The sequence below is a fragment of the Heptranchias perlo genome, chromosome 22 (genome assembly GCF_035084215.1).
Source record: "Heptranchias perlo isolate sHepPer1 chromosome 22, sHepPer1.hap1, whole genome shotgun sequence".
Lineage (NCBI taxonomy): Eukaryota > Metazoa > Chordata > Chondrichthyes > Hexanchiformes > Hexanchidae > Heptranchias > Heptranchias perlo.
In genome coordinates, this window is record NC_090346.1 from 35,647,565 (window position 1) to 35,668,231 (window position 20,667).

At 39.3% G+C, this 20,667-nt stretch overlaps 1 protein-coding gene across 2 annotated transcripts in view; it reads left to right on the plus strand.

Annotated features, from left to right (window-relative positions):
- Nucleotides 1-20,667, plus strand: part of snx29 (sorting nexin 29) — a 594,171-nt gene that overhangs the window by 353,682 nt on the left and 219,822 nt on the right. For both annotated transcript variants that reach the window (XM_068003253.1, XM_068003254.1), the window contains one exon: nucleotides 19,031-19,171. In XM_068003253.1, coding sequence (XP_067859354.1) covers nucleotides 19,031-19,171 — 141 coding nt within the window. The remainder of the gene's footprint in view (nucleotides 1-19,030; nucleotides 19,172-20,667) is intronic.

The following is a 20,667-nucleotide window of genomic DNA, read 5'->3' on the forward strand; positions in this document are numbered from 1 at the left end:
TTTGAAATGTTATCCAAAGATTTCTCTGTATTCCAAGTTAATTTTTGTGGAATGAGGCCGCTAAGCCCTTCGAAATAAAATATTTTAGTCACTGCTGCGTGGTACAAGGCCGGCTGTCTGGTCTAATATAAAAACAGCTGGCAGTGGTTTAAATGCAACACTGAATGTAATCTAGCAGGCCAGGCAATAACAAAGATTGCAATTGTCCCCGAGTTGTGATTGATAACAATGCAGTGTATAAGTGAGAATAAAGAGCTGGTGTATTTATTGGACCCATCAAAAAGGGAACATTGATTGTAAACTGCAACAGCCTTTTATCATTAGACCGTCTGTATTGGCTGTGCTTTCATAGATTTCATTTTCTAGTCCTTTCTGAATACTGCTTTTTTTAAATGAAAATCCGAACATTGGCATGTTGCCATTGAATGTCTGTAATTATTATACTGTAGGAAAATAATCTTAAATCTTATCAGAAAATGAAAGCAGAGAAAACTGGAATTGTTCTGTGGTGAAACAAAAAAAAGACACCATTATACCTTTGTTGTAATGGGGATTAAATCTTTTTGCACTGGTGTGAAAAGCAATAGTTTTGAATGAGATTTCATGTTACTATCCATCCTTACTGCATAGTAGAGTGCAGTTAATGTTTATAGCAATATTTTCTTACAACCAATACATTTCTAAATTGTGTTTAAAAACAAGCGCATAATATTTAGAAGTAGAGCATTGAAGAAGTATTGTTCTAGAAGTTGGATAGCAAGTGATCACTTTATTTTTGAATGGAATATATACACATAGGAAGACAAAACAATTTTGGTATTGATGGAATTCTGTTTGTGCTCATTTCTGCTCGTAGTTTATACAATTTTAGAAGCCACACACTGAGCGGTAATATGATTTCGTTGACAATGATAAATAAACAGAAAATACGCTTTCCGAAGTTACCTGTGCAGTTTCTATATTTTAGCAAGAAATAAAAACTTTAAACTTTTTTCTCATGGTATAGTTTTGAATAGTTACAAAGATGGATAGGAAAATGTTAGACAACTGTTTTAGTATCTTGTGCTGTTGACACACATTTTGCCTGACATTAGGGGATAAAGATACTGTCGGGTACACTAGAGTGTCCAAACCTTTGTTACTGTAGGATTTAATTGTGACTGACGTTCTCTCTCCAGCAAATTGAAAGTGATGATGGATGGGTGGCTCAATGCAGTAATAAAATGATTCATTTGTGCATTCCACTGACACAAATGGGAAACAGTCCAGCATAAAGTGAGTTCACACAGAAGGAAAGGAAGCCAATAGATTACCGATATTAATTCACCTTCCACTATGGAATTCTAGCATTTGTTCTTCCACTTGTCTGCCATTAAATTTTCTAATCAAAGCGATTACAATTTAAGGAGAAAATCACATCCTCTTCCAAGCAAGTATTTTGATTTGTTTTCCTCTTTAAATATTTTGCATGTATCATAGTAGGTACAGCACAGAAGGAGGCCATTTGGCCCATCGTGCCTGTGCCGGCTCTTTGAAAGGCCTGTCCAGTTAGTCCCATACCCCTGCTCTTTTCCTATAGCCCTGTATTTTTTTCCCTTGAAATATTTATCTAATTCCCTTTTGAAAGTTACTATTGACTCGACGACCACCATTCTTTCAGGTGGTGCATTCCAGATCATTAAAACTCGCTGTGTAAAAAAAAATGTTTCCTCATGTCACCTCTGGTTCTTTTGCCAATCACCTTTAATCTGTGTCTTCTGGTTACCGACCCTTCTGCCACTGGAAATAGTTTCTCCTTATTTACTCTGTCAAAACCGTTCATGTTTTTGAACACCTCAATCAAATCTCCCCTTATCCTTCTCTGTACTAAGGAGAACAACCCCAGCTTCTCCAATCTCCCCACATAACTGAAGTCCCTCATCCCTGGTACCATTCTAGTAAATCTCTTATGCACCCTCTCTAAGGCCTTGACATCTTTCCTAAAGTGTGGAGCTCAGAATTAAACACGATACTCCAGATGCGGGCTAACCAGTGATTTATAAAGGTTTAGCATAACTTGCTTTTGTACTCTATGCCTCTATTATTAAAGCCCAGGATCCCATATGCTTTTTTAACAGCCTTCTCAACTTGTCCTGACACCTTCAAAGATTTGTGAAAATACACCCCCAGTTCTTTCTGTTCCTGCACTCCCTTTAAAATTGTACCATTAAGTTTATATTGCCTCTCCTCATTCTTCCTACCAAAATGTATCACTTCACACTTCTCAGCACTAAATTTCATCTGCCATGTGTCTGCCCATTTCACCAGTCTGTCTATGTCCTCCTGAAGTCTGTTACAATCATCCACATTGTTTACTAACTTTCTGAGTTTTGTGTCATCTGCAAACTTCGAAATTATACCCTGTATACCCAAGTCCAGGTCATTAATATATAGCAAAAAGAGCAGTGGTCTGAATACTGACCCCTGGGGAATACCACTGTATACTTCCCTCTAGCCTGAAAAACAACCGTTAACCACTACTCTCTGCTTTCTGACCCTTAGCCAATTTTGTATCGATGCTGCCCCATCCCTTTAATCTCATGGGCTTTAATTTTGGCAACATCTCTATTATGTGGTACTTAATGCCAATGAAAGTCTATATACACAACATCAACCGTGCTACCCTCATCAACCCTCTCCATCACTTCATCAAAGAACTCAATTAAGTTAGTCAAACACTATTTGCCTTTAACAAATCCGTGCTGACTTTCATTTATTCGTCCATACTTTTCCAAGTGCCAATTAATTTTGTCCCGGATTATTGTCTGTAAAAGTTTCCCCACCACCGACATTAGATTGACTGGCCTGTAATTGCCGGGTTTATCCCCCTCCCTTTTTTTGAACAGGGATGTAACATTTGCAATCCTCCAGTCCTCTGGCATCGTCCCCATATCTAAGGAGAATTGGAAGATTGTCGCCAGAACCTCCACAATTTCCACCCTTACTTCCCTCAGTAACCTAGGATGCATCCCATCTGGACCGGGTGACTTTTCTACTTTGAGTACTGCCAATCATTTAGGTACCTCCTCTTTATCTGTTTTTATCCTATCCAGTATCGCTACTACTTCTTCCTTTACTTCCACAATGGCAGCATCCTCTTCTCTAGTGAAGACCAATGCGAAGTATTCATTTAGTACCTCAGCCATGCCCACTGCCTCCATCAGAAGATCTCTTTTTTTTGTCTCCAATTGGTCCCACCCTTCCTTTGACTACCCTTTTACTATTTATATGTTTAGAAAAGACCTTTGGGTTCCCTTTTATGTCAGCTGCTAATCTAGTCTCATACTCTCTCTTTGCCGCTCTTATTTCCTTTTTTAGATCTCTTCTGTACTTTCTGTATTCAGCTTGGTTCTCCACTGTATTATGAACCTTACATCTATCGTGAGCTCCCTTTTTCCGTTTCGTTTTATCTCTTTATCTTTAGTCATCCAGGGAGCTCTAGCTTTGGCTGCCCTTCCTTTCTCCTGATTGGGAATGTGTCTACTCTGTACTCGAACCATTTCCTCCTTGAAGGTCTCCCATTGTTCATTTACTGTTTTGTCTACCAATTTTTGATTCCAATCCACCTAGGCAAGATCCCTTTTTAACTCACTGAAATTAGCCCACCTCCAATTAAGTATTTTCACATTTGATTGTTCCATATCCTTTCCATAATATTATGATCACTGTTCCCCAAATGTTTCTCCACTGAGACATGCTCCACTTGCCCCATTTCATTCTCCAGAGCTAGATCCAGCACTGCTTCCCTCCTCATTGGACTGGAAATACACTGTTCCAGAAAGTTCTTTTGTACACATTTCAGGAATTCCTCCCCCTCTTTGCCCTTCACACTGTTAATATCCCAATCTATATTTGGATAATTGAAGTCCCCCATTATCACTACTCTATAGTTCTTTAATTTGCCTGCAAATTTGCTCCTCTATCTCCTTCCCACTATTTGCTGGCTTATAGTATACACCCAGTAGCGTAATAGCTCCTCTATTGTTCCTTAATTCTAATCAAGTAGATTCTGTCTTTGACCCCTCAACTACATCATCCCTTTCCAGTGCTATAATAGTTTCTTTGATCAACACTGTTCCCTCCCGCCTGTCCTTTCCTTTCCTATCTTTCCTGAACACCTTATAGCCAAGAATATTGAGTACCTAATCCTCCCCTTCTTGAGCCAGGTCTCTGCTATTGCCACTATATCGATATAACTCACTGATATACCCAATCCTCCTCTTCTTTGAGCCAGCTCTCTGTTATTACCACTATATTGTAGTCCCATGTGGCGACTTGAGTCTGCAGCTCCCAACCTTATTTACCACGCTACGTGCACTCCCAACTCATCTCACACTGCCTTTTGATCCCTACTATTTCTGAGCTATTCTTTACTCTAGTTTTATATGTCTCACCCAGTCCTCTGTGCACCTTGTTTCTCATCTCTAATGTTTCATCCTGGTGCCCATCCCCCTGCCAAATTAATTTAAACCCTCCCCCACAGCAGTAGTAACCATCCCAAAGGCCACAGGGTATTCCTGGGCAATGTTGGGACCCGGAATGCACAGGTCCTGGTCTAATTTCCGACTCTTGTTCCGCACTCTGACCAAACTTGCAGTGGGAGTGTGCTGGAATTGTGGAGGATTTTTGATCAGATTGACTTGTCATCTGTTGGCTAGGGGCTGCAGAAAGTAACCTGAGATTCCCCAGCTATATTTGGCGTCCTTGGGTGGGCACGAGAATAAATCTCTCCGTACCTGGTGCAAACTGCATGTCTATATCTAACCAGACGTATAAGCTATATGTATATGATCTAACGGCGTGAATAAAGCGAATTGAGAGTTAAGAGAGAATTGACTCTTCTCCTCTTTGTACTAAGCCAGTAACCGTAACCAGTGACCTCCGGTCAACACATCCTAGCAAGTTACAACTCTATCTAGATTTTGACTTTGACATTGGATTCTTTTATTAGAAAATAAATGCCAAATACTTTTCTTTTGTCTGGTTTCCAAAAATGAGATGTAGAGTTTAGTTAATGACACCAACATGTGAGGTTTTAAAAATTAATTTGACTCACAGTCCATCACATGTTTGGTAATAGTTGCCTGCTGAAGAAGGCTTTCCTCAGTCATGAAGGCTATTTATACAACTTTCACCATATGTAGCATTGAAAGGAATACAGTAAAATGCTGTTTTTAAGTCTCTGCATTTCTTTTCTTCAGCATACAGTATTTCAGAATGGAGGGAAAAAAGCAATAAAATTAAAAGCAAATTACATTCAGTATTAGCCTTTGCCCACTGTAATAATTTCTGGAGCAGGGATATTTGTCTCTCCCGCTATTCAATGATTCGACTTGACGGCATATTGGTTATAGAGGTTGTTCAGACTTTATTGTGTACGGTAGTTCAGACTATATTATTGCAGTCCGTTAGCAGTAACTAACAATCGCTTTAACAGTGCAATAATAGATTCATATTACTCGCCTCTTGCGATTGGACAATCGGCACACCTGGCTCATTGATGGTGATCTTCCCAATAGTTACACATCGTTAGGCCAAAGGCCAGCATCGATCCGCTGGATGTGTCTGACTATCGGTTCCTCCTCCGACTGTATTTCTGCTGGCTAAAAGACAGTCTCTTATATTTTAGGACTACCTGAAAAGATGTGCCACTCTGGTACTGTTTAACAAATGTCTCACAAACGGTGAATTAATAATGTGTCAGTTCCTATATCCTGTGAATACACCCCAATGTGCACAGGAGCACGACAAAAGTCACTAAATTAAAAGATGACCCCCTTCCAAGGTTTACAGCCTTCCTGTCTATTCAGCTGCATGATTTAGTTCAAAGTGCCCTGAAGGTCAGAAGGCTTAGAAAGACTAATATCTTTCCATTTCATTAAACTTTTAACCTCTTACTACCAGAGTTCATCTCCTCCTGAATTAGCCTAGTTTAAATTTATTTTATTTAAGGAATTCTTAAACCTGAGGAATTCTTAAACCTCAAACCTCTTGCACCACATGCTGTTGAGTATTTGAGGAAAAAAGTCATTGAACTCATGCAATTTGTTTTTGCTTTTCTATGACTCACTCAGATCTTTTCTTTACACTTTCTCCAAGCTGTGTTTGATTTAATCTTCTAAAAGTAAAAGATAGCAAAAGTTTGAGTAAAAATTCCAGCAGCATATTTCATTTTTTAAAAATCACACCCAGTTGCAAATGCACATTCTGCTGCCATTGCTCCCACTACTATGTGGAAGGTAATCCCAAAGGATGCCTAACGCTTTGAGACTTTTCAGTTAGACTGCAAGCCACTTTTGTTCAATGGCTATCGTACCGTCCATTTTCCAGTGTTTCCATTGTTGGCATCATATGGCATTCTATCCAGTTACATGGTTGTATTCCAGGAGTAGAAGTCCCAGACCCTTGGTCAGTCTTTGCAAAGGTAGTTCTCAGTGCCTTCCCTCTAATCCTGATCAAGTACAAAGAATGTTGTCCAATGTGATGGCAAATGCTGTGAGTTGGTAACAAGATAGTATTTTATGTGTATTCTGCTTTAACCAGCACCAGAATTGTATGCCCAGTCTAGGGCTCAAAATATCTTTCCAGTGTAGACAGGCATTTCTTACCACTGATTGTCACAACACAACTGCCTATGATTTCTGCTTCAGATTCAAGGGGAGAGTCAAAAGGATACTGTAAGAATTGTTATTGATTACTTAATTTCTACAGCACCACCTCTGTCATTGATGGCTAAGTCTTATGAAGGAAACTCTTCAGAGATTGGCTTTCACTCTATATTTTCCAAGGACAAGAAGGAAGATTGCTGCACAGTCATTAATGTTGAGACAGATAATTACCTCTAGTACTAATCATCAACTGGTGCTTAATAGGTTGAATTTTTGAGAATAACTCTATCTAGACATGATTGTGGACAATATCTGTTGAGGTTTGGGCGTAATAGTACATTGGCTTTTTGGGCAACGGAGCTTTGACAGTAATCTCTCTCTATGAAGCTTATCATTTTTGCATTACATTTTGGCACTGTCAAACCAATGGAACTATTGGAGTAAGCAAATTTGCATTTACTTACTTATTCAGTCCAGATCTATAATCATCTGTGTTATATAGCTCGTTGATACTTCAATCAAGAATTTGGCATTCGTAGGAAAAAAATTCAGATCATGCTTTTGTACAGTTATTGCAGGTTTTGAAAGCTGGAACTATGATCATCTTTCATCTCTACAGTGGTACATTTCTCTTTTTCCACTGAGTGCAGTATCAGCATTCGGCATCTTTGCCATTGAAGTGACAGTTCAGCCCAATACCCAGATTCTAAAAAGTACATTCCCTTCCAACATTTCACATTGTTTTTCTTCTACATTTATTCAACCAGGTTATCTCCATGCTGCATGGACAGAAATAGTTATTCATCTGTCAATCTTAGTTAAACAAAAATGTGCCTGGACAAGTACAGACTTATTATTATATATCCCTGGGACAAGTATCTTAAGTTTGAGTTTCTTCAACTTCAAAACATAGAGCGCATACTGAAATCAGTCCTGTCTTACGGGAGTTAGGCAATCGAGATCACTGCTTTGATCTTCTGTAAATAATTTTCTGTCTGTGTATCTTGCATTATCTCAGCTATATCTGGGATGGGTAGAATTTAATTGGGACAACTATTTACTTTCTAGTATCTGTCACAAATAAGTGCACTTTTTCAAAATGTTTCCACTCCTTGCTGAGAAATACCAAGATGCTTTAGTGCTACTCTCATTATCCGCTGAGATTGGCAAAATTTGCTGGCAGCTCAATTTATCATGACCTTTACCAGGGACCAAGGATCATCATTGCCTAACAGGAATGGGTTTGCATGTGAACCCTTGAGGGAGAGAGGCAATAGCTTACAATTGTCTGTGTTGAAACAGCCATATTTTGGTCAGAGATAATAAGTGTCAGATTTTGAAGTACATTAATGGCAAAAAGCCCATTAAAATTTAAAATGTTGGCTTACAGTGCTGAAAACATGTTTAGTCTAAAGAAAAGCACACTGTTTTAAGTCTTCATAAAATGAAAGATCTGCGAAGAATTGGAATAACAAATCCAACCAGAGAGATTTTGATGTATTAAGAATTCAATGAAGCTTAGTGATGTAACCCTATTTATGCAACAGTGAGTTATCACAAGTTAACAGATTCGTAATTGTGTCTGACAGTTTGTTTGTAATTGTAGTTCAGATTGCAGCATTACTACTTCAACCTATTAAAACTTAGCCACTGAGATATATTCATTTGAAAGCCATTTGTGACTTTGGCAGTCTTCAAGAATTGATTTAAGATATAAGTGTTAATGAAAAATGTTACCTTTTCCTTAATTGTTGAATTGTCTGCTTGGTTAGAAAGACAACCATCTGTTTATCTACTTAAAAAAAGTTACAAGTTTTATAATATTTTGTACAGTTTACATAATATGATTTTCTCTGTTATCCTTATTTCTAGAAAATATATTAGATTTAGTGCTAACATTTATTTAAACTAGAATTCATACTGATCTTCTTCAGTTAATAATAAATGCAGTGGGTTATCAGGAGGATGCAATTCATTTGAAATTCTTAATTCTTGGCATGATGCAGTTTAGCTGTGCCATGTATTTGGAACGACACCTGATCTTAATCCTTCAGGAGGCATGTGGACATTTTTAATTTGTATTCACCTTGAGGCGCAGGGACCCTCTCCCAGCTTGGCTTTATGCAGCAGAATATCATGCTACAGTAAGGAATATAGTTTGGGCTGTTTGGGCAAAAAGAAAAATTCTGATTGACTGTAAGTTGTTCTAAACCCTATCATAGAAGTCTGGATTCACTCTTGATCTGTTGCTTTGAAGTCAGCAGAATGACATGAAAGTGTAAAACTTTTAATATGAACTGCATATATGTATGGTCACCATGTAAGAGGAATATAGTATTGCCTTTGGTTTTGAAAACTCTCCTTTACCATTAAAAAACAAGAAGAAACAAGTAATAAAGCGCACAGATTACAAAGTCCCCTCTCTCTCTTCTGCTCCCCACCAAGCAAGGAAGGGTTTTGATACAACATTTAGGATTACACAATGGTTACCATTAGTCACAAATGTACTAAACAACAGCTGTGCTTATTTAAGTGCCAAGATCACAGACTGAGGTGCTTAATAAAGGCATAGGAGCTGTTTATTACTTTCAACCTCCTGATAAACTTGTATGGATGCTTAAAAATGAAATCATAAAGGAGAATGCTTTGATATTTTTATGTTTTATCTTAGTTTTACTTGGGTTCATTAGGACTTTGTGTACACAGTTGACATTTAGGGAACACAAAAGAAAGGGAGAAAGGAGTGAAGTAAAATTCCAGCATTATCTTTTTTGGGGGTATGGTGCGATGAATGATTTGTTCGCGTTTATATATAGATATTATAGTGCAAGGCGTTTGTTATATAAATACTGTCAGTGATAGATATGATAGGAAAAAGTAGATGGTAGTAACAAAAGAGAAGATAATTTGCAAGGCTGCATCTTGTTTTTTCAATGTTACTAGCGGATTTCTTGTGGCATTGCTTACAGTGAATCCAGACATTATGCTGTTGTAGAGGGAACGGTTGCACATGTCTTTTGGAAGAACTTGGAAATATTATAAAACTTGTAACTTTTTTTAAGTAGATAAACAGATGGTAGTCTTTCTAACCAAGCAGACAATTCAACAATTAAGGAAAAGGTAACATTTTTCATTAACACGTATATCTTAAATCAATTCTTGAAGATTGCCAAAGTCACATAAGATCTTCCTAGATCCAGTGAAGTAAGCATTTTTTGATTCCTGGAAAATAAACAAAATGGGGTCGATTTTCATCTTCACTGCCTGGGTGGTGATCTGCTGGAGCAGAGTGGACTGCCCACTCATTGTAAAACCCACCTGATTCTCATCCCATTGATATTGATTTCGATTTCTTCCCTACCCTTACATTCTACTTACATAAATAGTCTCTGCCTTTTATTGTCCACCTTTTTAGGGGTGTGGCTTTTTACAGTGAAGACCAAGAAATATATAAAACTTGAGTTCAATGTTTTCATTTTTACATCTCTCCTTTACACCTTTCCTTCTTTACTAAATATCTCTACAACATTTCTTAATACATTTAATCAGAACCTTTTTGGTGAAGCATTTTAAATTCTGGACTTTTATTCAGAACCTCTCTCCAAACTTAAATAATAGCACGGTCCTCCGGAACTTGCTATCTATTTATATGAATAATCATTGCTTTTGAGTAAATAAAAGAAATGGTGTAAGCATTTAAAATAAATTACAAAATATAAAGATTCCATATTGAAATTTAGCATTGTTTAAAGTTTCATTTGTCATACATGTAACATGCTATAGAGAACCCTTGACTATAGTAGCCGATGTAGTTTCTTCAGGAAAATTGTGCCAGAAAATTTTGAAGAGTTCATGCTTTACCTTGCTTTTTATGTTTTAAAGAGAACAAAGTCCATTTTCTTTCATTATCCTGTGGTGATTTCATTCTCAATAGTTTTCCATTGATATACCAGAGGGAGGAAGGAAGGAGCAGGACCTGTTAACAGCAAGACCTGGCACACTCTTTGAATAGCCAGTCTTGTTGTCAATTATATAAAATTTTAGAAAGTGTATGCATAGGCAGATGCTGGAAGCCATACTTAGCTTGGTGTTCTCACATAGGCATAAGCCTTCAACAGAAAACATTGTTACATGCATTTCAAACACAGAAAATGGTATTGTACAGGTAAGTTTAATCATCTTCAAATTTTTGTAATTTGTTTTGTAACAAAACTGTATTTCCAGTAGTAAATGTTCATCTTATTATAAAATGCCAGATGTCAGCCAAAAAGATTAAAATATCTTTTGAACAATTTGATTGGTTTGTCTTTTTTATTGGTAACTTTGCTGACTTTCCATTTTTTATTTTCTTTTTAACTTGCTGATTGGTACGTTCCCTAATTGCTCAATTGTGATTGGCTCAATAGTAACAAATCAGTTAAAAGTGACACATAAATTTGCAAGTGTCACAAACAAAATGCACCAGACACAACTTATATATACGCATTGCTGCATGGTGAGTCATTGGTTTTATAAGGACGCTGATTTATCAGCAGTGGGACAGTCCTGGGATTTGGGAGTGCTGGCAAGGGCACCCAGGGTCTGGCATTGCTGGGATGGAGGTCTCTGGATCTAGCAGTACTTTGACAGGATTTTTGGGATCTGGAAGCTCTGAGGCATTCCTAGGATTAGGAAGCACGACGATTTGGGGGGCGGGCTGTTCCAGGGTCTAGGAGTATTGGGGATGGTCCTTACGTTTGGGAGGCCGGTCTATGGGTTTGTGAGGTGTGTTTTGGGACTATCAAGTGATATTTCATCACCTTGCACCCAGCTGTTAGCGTCCTCCCCGAACCTGTCTGTGGCCCATTTTAGGTCATCAGCACCCCTACTGCTTTCCATGCTGTCAACCATTTTCCAAAAGTTCCTACTTTAAAGTGCTTCGTGTATTATTAGTGTGTTTACCAACTTAAGCAGTCTTTAGTAAACATAAATTTCCATAAGCTAACAAAAATGACCTCATAAAATGCTTAAAATGTTCAGCGTTTACAGTTTCCACATTTTAAAATAAAAAGTAGTGTTGAGGCCTTGCATGTTGCCCATGATTTTCTGGTCATTAATGCCAATGAACAGAAAATCACAGACCTGCGATTTTGCGATGTCGCCTGCTACGTGCAAGGCCACGTTGGGGCCTGAGAAAGTTCTGCCTGTACCATTTAGTTTATATTGCCCCTCCTAGTTCTTCCTACCAAAATATATCACTTCGCACTTCTCTGCGTTAAATTTAATCTGCCATGTGTCCGCCCATTCCACCAACCTGTCTATGTCCTCTTGAAGTCTATTTCTGTCCTCCTCATTGTTTACTACACTTCCAAGTTTCGTGTCATCTGCATATTTTGAAATTGTGCCCTGTACACCCAAGTCCAAATCACTAACCTTAAGTGGGGCACCAAAATTGGACTCAGTGTCTCCAGCCAAGGGCGAAAAAAATAATCAGGCAGGTTTCCTCGTGTTCATCACTTTCCATTGAGCCCTGCTGGGAAGTTCACATATGTGGACATCAGGTGCAGGCAAGATTGGGCTTGGCTATGATGTCTCCCATTGGTGGGTTATCCTGCTGACACTCATTGCCCAGTTCACACAGGGGGAATGGCCACTTGGACAGCTGATGTCCATAGGATGGTACCCCAGCCTTCGAGAGAGGACGGGTAAATGATAGGAAATAGTGTGGCAAGGAAGTAAAAAAAAAATTAATAAGAGACAAACTTTTAAAAAAAAAAATCTGTATGTACAGAACATCTTAAAACATGGTTAATTTACTTTTTTTTTGACTTAGCTTTTCAGAGACTCATTGCAAGCACCAAGGGTGGCTAGTTCTAATTTAGTCATGTGAGGTGCCCTACAGCTCTCCTCAGAAGTGAGTGCCTGCTACATTGAATATCACCTTGAAAAGGATTAATAATTATGTTCACTATGCCACCTCAGACCAAAATAGTTACATGTTGCTGGAGTAAATCACAGGGTAGAATCAGGTTTTATTTCCTTAACTAGATATAAGAAAAATTACTGTCTTAATTAGATTTTTAAAAAGTTACACAAGTGTTCAATACAACTTGATGCTATGCATCAAACAAGTGAGCACTGACCATGAAAATAAGATCAGAGTATATTAATAAGGCAGTCATTTGCTAACAGTCTCCAACCCGTTTCCAAAACAATTAAAGAAGCACATTCAACCCTCTCAGAAGTCATCAAGTATTTAAGTGGCTGCCCCACGAAAGTTAGTGGGGTCCTCTCTTTCTCTCTTTCCTTCCCAACCTTCCCTCATAGAGGAGGAAAGCTGTAGACTGCAGGAAGATATCAATGGACTGGACAGTTGGGCAGAAAAGTGGCAAATGGAATTCAGTCCAGAGAAGTGTGAGGTAATGCATTTGGGGAGGGCAAACAAGGCAAGGGAATACACAATAAATGGGAGGATACTGAGAGGTGTAGAGGAACAAAGGGACCTTGGAGTGCATGTCCACAAATCCATGAAGGTAGCAGGACAGGTCGATTAGGTGGTTAAAAAGGCATTCAGGATACTTTCCTTTATTAGCCGAAGCATAGAATATTAGAGCAGGGAGGTTATGCTAGAACTGTATAAAACATAGGCCACAGCTTGAGTACTGCGTACAGTTCTGGTCACCACATTACAGGAAAGGTGTGATTGCACTAGAGATGGTACAGAGGAGATTTACAAGGATGTTGCCAGGGCTGGAGAATGTTAGATATGAGAAAAGATTGGATAGGCTGGGGTTGTTTTCTTTGGAACAAAGGAGGCTGAGGGGAGATTTAATTGAGGTATATAAAATTATGATGGGACTAGATAGAGTGGATAGGGAGGACCTATATCCCTTAGCAGAGGGGTACCTTGAACAGGGGGCATAGATTCTTCTAAAAGATTGGTAGAAGAATTAGAGGGGAGCTGAGGAGAAATGTTTTCACCCAGAGAGTGGTAGGGGTCTGAAACTCACTGCCTGAAAGGGTGATAGAGGCAGAAACCATCAACTAATTTAAAAAGTACTTGGATGTGCACTTGAAGTGCCATAACCTAAAGGGCTACGGACTAAGTGCTGGAAAGTGGGATTAAGCTGGATAGCTCTTCTTCGGCTGGCACGGACACGATGGGCCAAATGGCCTCTTCTGTGCCGTAACTTTCTATGATTCTTTCTAAATGCCCCTCTTCATAGCTCCAATTATATGGGTGAAAGAAAGGAGGGGTTGCAGTATTAATTACAACAGTATTATAACCACTGGAGCATAAGGAGTTAAATAGAGAAGTGGTCCAAACAGAATCTCTTTGGATTGAGCTGAGAAATAGCAAGGGATCAGTACTAGCAGTATATTATAGGCTGCCGAATGATGGAAAGGAAATTGAGGAAGAAGTTCATAGATAAATTAAAGAGGTGTATATTAACAATAGAGTTAGCATTGTGGCAATTTATTAATGGACATGGAAAATGGGAGAAAGGAGAGGATTCTGGCAGTGTATTTAAGATTATTTTCTCAGTCAATATGTTGCTACTCCAATAAGTCTGGGTAATGAACTAGTGACCTAAAAGTAGGGGAACATTTAGGAAGCAGTGAGAACAAAATATAATTGGGTTTCGTGTAAGAATTGGAAAGGGAAATCGTGAACAAGGGTGCTTGACTGGGGAAAAAAAACAAGTAATCGCAAGATAAAAAGGGTCCGTGCCAGATTAAATGAATTGTAAACAATTTTACAACACCAAGTTATAGTCCAGCAATTTTATTTTAAATTCACAAGCTTTCGGAGATTTCCTCCTTCCTCAGGCAAACATTTGCCTGAGGAAGGAGGAAATCTCCGAAAGCTTGTGAATTTAAAATAAAATTGCTGGACTATAACTTGGTGTTGTAAAATTGTTTACAATTGTCAACCCCAGTCCATCACCGGCATCTCCACATCAAGATTAAATGAAAGGGAAGAAAATGGCAAATAAGATTGTAAATCAGCAATGGAAATTATTTAAACAGGAAATGGAAAAGATACAAACCAAGTATATTCCAGTAACGAAGAGGTAGGGTATTTCCAAAACACTAGAGCTAGGGTAAGTATGAAGAATATCTAGGAAAGCTACAAAAATGATAAGAAAGACTAAGCGGGAGTATGAGAGAGAATGAGCAAAAAACATAAGGCAGTTGGTAGACACATTAATAGTAAGAGAATAGGCAAGGTGGGGTTAGGGTCTGCCAAGAGGTGAAGGCAGCAAGCTGGTAGTGGAAAGTAAGAGAATAGCAGAGATAATAAATACTTTGGCCCCGATATTTACAGGGAGGTGGAGAAGGTGCGAGGGAGGCCAAAAACACGCGAAGAACCCGGCAAGGCTGAGGATGCGAATGTCCTACCAAATTTAATTGCTGGACCTCATTATCATTTTATTCTTCAGTTTCCTGCCCAGCAGCCGGCCAAATTGGCAGCCTGGCTGGCTGCTGGGCGAGACAACCAGCGGCAGGAGGCTGCAGCCAGGGACCCTTGGGGACGGTCCCCGGCAATCAGGAGGGGGAAAGGTCGGCACTCGGGGCTTGGGGGTGGTGATAGGTCAGCCACGATTGCAGCACGTGTTAATTGTATCCGTGATTTATATCAATTAATGTTAATTGTATTCAGGTGGTACATATCAATTGGCAACTCTCGTATCCATTTATAAGAGAGCTGATTTAGGGTGTGCTGTGGGTATAATGTGGAGCTCTGTGAATAAAGGCTTGGAAGCAATTGAAGACTAGGTTCTAGTATTCTATCCTTCACCATCTAGCTATCCAGTTTATAACAGCACGGAGAGGTCAGAGATCGGGCTTGGGGGGATCAAGGGAGGGAATTCCAGAGCATAGGTCTTAGGCAGCTGAATGTACGGCCACCAATGGTGGAGTGATTAAAATCGAGGATGCGCAAGAGGCCAGAATTGGAGGAGTGCAGAGATCTCGAAGGGTTGTAGGGCTGAAGGAGGTTAAAGAGCTAGGGAGGGGCAAGGTCATGGAGGGATTTGAACACAAGGATGAGAATTTTACATTCGAGGCGTTGCTGGACTAGGTGCCAATTTAGGGGAGCATAGGGGAGATGAGTGAATGGGACTTGGTGCAAGTCAGAATACGAGTAGCAGAGTTTTGGATGAAATGAATTCAGGAAACTATTGACTCATTAGCTTTATGTTAATAACAAGTAATGTAATAGAATCAATCATTGGGAACAAACTTGTTATCTGTATGATAACTGAGTTTTAAAAAAAAATAGCTAATGTGGCTTCAGAAGGGGAGGATACTACCTGACCAACCTCGTTGACTTTTTTGAGGAGTGACAGCCAAAGTAGACTATGGGAAGCCTTTTGATGTCAAGTACCTGGATTTCTAGAAAGCCTTTGATGAAGTTCTCCAAGAAAGGCTGCTCATAAGATTAAAGCAGTGGGAATTCAAGGGAAAACCTTGATGGCATAACAAACTAACAGGCTTTGCTGAGGCTGGCGGGTGAAAAGACACATTTTTACCAGCACCTCCCACCGATCAACGTTGGCAAAGACACAAATTTATTTTGGTGTTGTCGCTAGCTGTACAAGAAACGTGTGCTCAGCCAGTGACATTAACTGTAATATAAAATCTGCTGAAACCTTGAAACAAGGCAACTGAGAGTGTACGTTTTAGAAATATATAAGATATTCAGTTGTATAGGTTCAGCTAATAAAAAGAAAATTTAGGTCCGATACCGAGAAGAATTTCTTCTGGATAGAGTAAAGAAAATAAAAACCTTACAGTCAGTTAAGAGCCAGTTATATGCTTTGATTGGAGTGTTGTAGCTTTTCCTTCCTGGAGAGATAAGCTGAGCTAAGATGGGCCGTCTGGCTGTCCTACTCTGTATTTATCCTGTGACTAAATGCTGTGGTCTGCGTTTCTGGATTGCTCAATTTCACAAGCTGATTCTGAGTTTTACACAGCTCATCAGGAGAGAGCAATCCTTCGGCTGCTCTGCTTCTAATACGTGTTCTGCTCACAACTCTGCTGCTTCTCTCATCTCTGCCCCACCCCCCCCCCCCAATCCTGGGTTAGAAAGATTCTCATTGAAACAAGGCCATAAATTGTAGGCACATCGAATGAAATCAAACTGAATACTTAAACTTTCACTGGGCTTTCTTAATTACAACTGATCCAGTAACAAAATAGCTGATATAAATTAACTTTGCTGTATGTCTACAATAATCATTCACTCTGCTGTAACATTTTGTACCAATGTTTATTGTCTTCCACATACCAGAGAATTGGTTTACTGAACAGCAGAAGTGAACATTCTGAGAATAAGTATTTCTAAAGGTGACATGACTTCCTGATCTTGACCAGGTTATTAGGAGAGGCACTCAGAGTCTGCTGGAATAGGTAGCTCACTCATGCCAGCTCTCCTTTTATTTGATAATTTAAGAACTACATTGTCAGAGGTTAGAGTGCTTAAAAAGAGATGTGAGAATAATTTGAAAATCAGTGTAAAAACTACTTGTAAAATACCTGTCAAAGAGACTCCAGGTATCATGTGATACCAGAAATTATGGCTTCAAGTTCATTCGCCTGAAGCTTCATAATAGACAGGGGTAGAAATTGGTCTCGGCCTGTCTTCACACGAAGAACAGTCGGCGCACCAGAAGCTGGAGGCCCGAGGCTTGTCCGAAATTGACCCTCGTGCCTCATTTTAATAATTGCAGTGAGCTGCCAGCGCCTGTCTCACCTCCAGAGACTGCTAGTCATTTGCCTCGGGAACAATTTGGGCCCCCCGCCTCACCGGCAGTAGCCCTCAGGTAAATCCTTGGGGCGGGGGGAGGAGAGGAATGGGAGCGGGCTAGCGTGACCGGCAGTGGCCCGCAGTATTGCTGTGGAGCTGGGAGGAGCACTTCTGCTCCTTCTGGCTCCACATGAAGGTAAGTATGAAAAATTACTTATATTTTTGTTGTGCCCTGATGCGGTCCCTTTAAGGACCGCTGGTTAGGCCGCATGTGGAACTGGTAATTCTGAGTTTAACAGGCCCGGTGCCTGCTCCACTCTGGGCAGAATAATTCCCGGCAGGGGTGCTCAAACAGGGGTGCTCAAACAGGCATTTGTAAGGGACCTAACACCTGTTTCAGGCAGGCAGCAGGGACGCCTAGAAAGCCACCTTTACCTATATGACAGTGCCCCTAATGCAGATGCAGATCGGGCATGGGACGTTGCACCTCAAAATTGATCTTTTTTGCCCCATTTTCCACCCGACAAACAGGCACAACGAGGACCACTTTCTCCCCCATTTCCTACTTGTCCTTATAAGTTGCTACATTTATCAAAGACAATTACAGAAAAAATGTCTTCACTGGGCTGAAATATTGAAGTAACCTTTAGAGGTAAAACCCCAACTACACCAGTCAGCTGTTTTTAGGCTTATTGAGGTTTACGAACACAGACCTAGTTGAGTGAACATTTTGCTGCACGTAGCTGACTAGAAACAATTTCAGAACAATGGACTCTGAAAACAGCAATTTGGTTCAGAATTGCCTTTGCAGTCAAATTAAGTCAGCAAGGAGCAGTAGCATTTTAAGATCAAAATGTGATATTATTGTAAGTGGCAGAGGTCTGAAAAGCAGTTGTTGTTTTGGCAACAGCTGTACTTTGGTAAGTTTTGGAATTGGTGAAGCCAGACGGCCTGCTGTTGCAGAATTCTTCATGTTGGAGCAGAACAAGCTACATTCAGTAACAAATTGCAATTTAAACAATTTCGCAACAGCCATCTGTCAATGCCATAAGATTCATTGTAAATAATCACAAATGGAAGAGTTGATGTTTTGCTTAGTAATGGATGCAGACCATATTTGGAGCTTTAAAATCTATTATCTTTAATTTAACACTGTTCTACTGTTACATAGAATGTTCACAAGAATGCAGCTATAACTCATTTTACTGTAAGAAGCTGAGCTGTAATGATTTTGAAATGCCGTGTCATTTGGTAATTTCATGAAATTGAAAAATACCTAGTTAAAAGTGTTAAACTTGCAACAATTCCTGTTTTTTTTAATGTATGTGTCATAATCTTTAAGTGTTGAGCGTAAGATGGTGGAAAACCTTTAAAACTTTCTTCTACACTGGGTGTCGATTTTCTTTATCTTGAATAAGATTGTAAGTCATTATAGAGAGTGTCAACTGTTGTCCTTGATAACAGCTTGGTGGTGCGTGCATAGTAAAGTGATAAATTATCTGTGATTTCCTTGTGCTTGGGTTCTTCATGATTGAAGATGAGCGCTTCATGTTTTTCCAAACCATTTGTAGTTGGGTAGCAGAAAATGGTCTTGTTACTTTCTCTGTAAACATCGACATGAGTATTAACCATTTTTTTTGTGTAATGGCAGGTTTACATCCGAATCAAAGATGACGAATGGAATGTGTACAGGAGATACACTGAGTTCAGAGCACTACACAACAGGCTACGGACCAAGTTCCCTTTAGTGAACACCTTTTATTTCCCACCTAAAAAAGCCATTGGAAACAAGGTACCTTATAGATTTTGTAGAAACACGCACATTTTACCATTTTAAAAAATGAAACATTGCTGATCTTCCATTTGAGCTATCATTAAAGTATCAGTTCACGTACTGGTGTTTTCAGTGTAATTTTCCCATTATAGATAAACTGATATATTAAACTCAAGGGTGCAGCAAACCTATGTGGAAATGAAAGTAGCTTTTTAAAAAAGAAATAGGGAGATATTTGCCTGCTATAAAACTAATTTTTGTACTGGTTTTGAATTCTGTTTTGGTAAAATGTGTTGTTTTTTTTGTACTCATTGAATATACTTCCATTATTAAACAGAATTAATAGCTGATCCAATTACAATTAAACTGATTTTCTTTCCAGAGGTTGTTCTAATGTAATATTTTACTACCAGCCACTGTTACTACAGTTCAAAGGGGATTATTGTCATTTTGAAGGGTGAAGGAAGAGAACAGAGTCTGAAAGACATTGAGGGTCATTTTCATCACAGTGATGTAATACACATGACACGCTGTGATATTTTCATGATGCTGATGGAGTGATAGTGTTGTATGTTCACCAATATAGTTGAAGGAAACATGAGCAATATTTCTATGGTGACAATGTCCTTTGCAATGACACTTTTTATAATGCCAGAATAAAATTGGTGGAAAATCATTTGTGTAGATATAAGCGTTGTATAAAGGGACAAAGTAATGACTCACTGTAGGCTGAATGGAAAAATTAAAACATAGTCTGTTGATTTGTCCCATAACACAGCTAAGATATTATTATTCCTGTGGTAAGCAATCTGGAGGTACAGATGGATAGTAAAAAATGAGATAAATCGTTATCACACTTTGATGATCAACTTGTGAAACTGCTTAAGAACGTGTAGCATTGTCTTAATTAACTCCCACAGCTCTGCTTTCTACACATTTGCTTCATTGTTACAAATTACTAAAAATTTCAGATGCTGTTGAAACAGACCCTGATAAAGCCTATGCGAGGGTAGCAGCATGTATTTGAATGCACGTTTCCATGGAGTAGGAGGATACAAAGGGTATGGGGAAAGGGAGGGCAGGGAAATGAGACCAATTGGGATAGCCCTTTTAGAGTGCCAGCATAGGCACGATAGGCCAAATGGCCCCCTCCTGTGCTGTAAAATTCCATGATCCTAGATCTGATCCCCACTTTGCTCAAAGGCACGCTGCGCAAGGAGACCCTAAGTGCCAGCTAGGAGCTTTTGGGGCAATATGGGCTCCTCAATGGGCTTCTGTCACTTATCAGCTAATAGTTGACCAACGAGTGATATTGGCAGTGGTCTGCAAAAGATGCCTGACCTACCCTCTCAGTGGCAGAGACATGTAGCCTGAATGGACCATGGAAAGGATGGAAAATGGGAGAGTGGGGGGTGGGGGTGGAGACTGAGGATTCACAGCCTTTTTGTAAGGAAAATACCTTAATTTGTAAAAAAAAAGTCTTTTCACATAACTTGAAAGCTGAATGTGTAAAG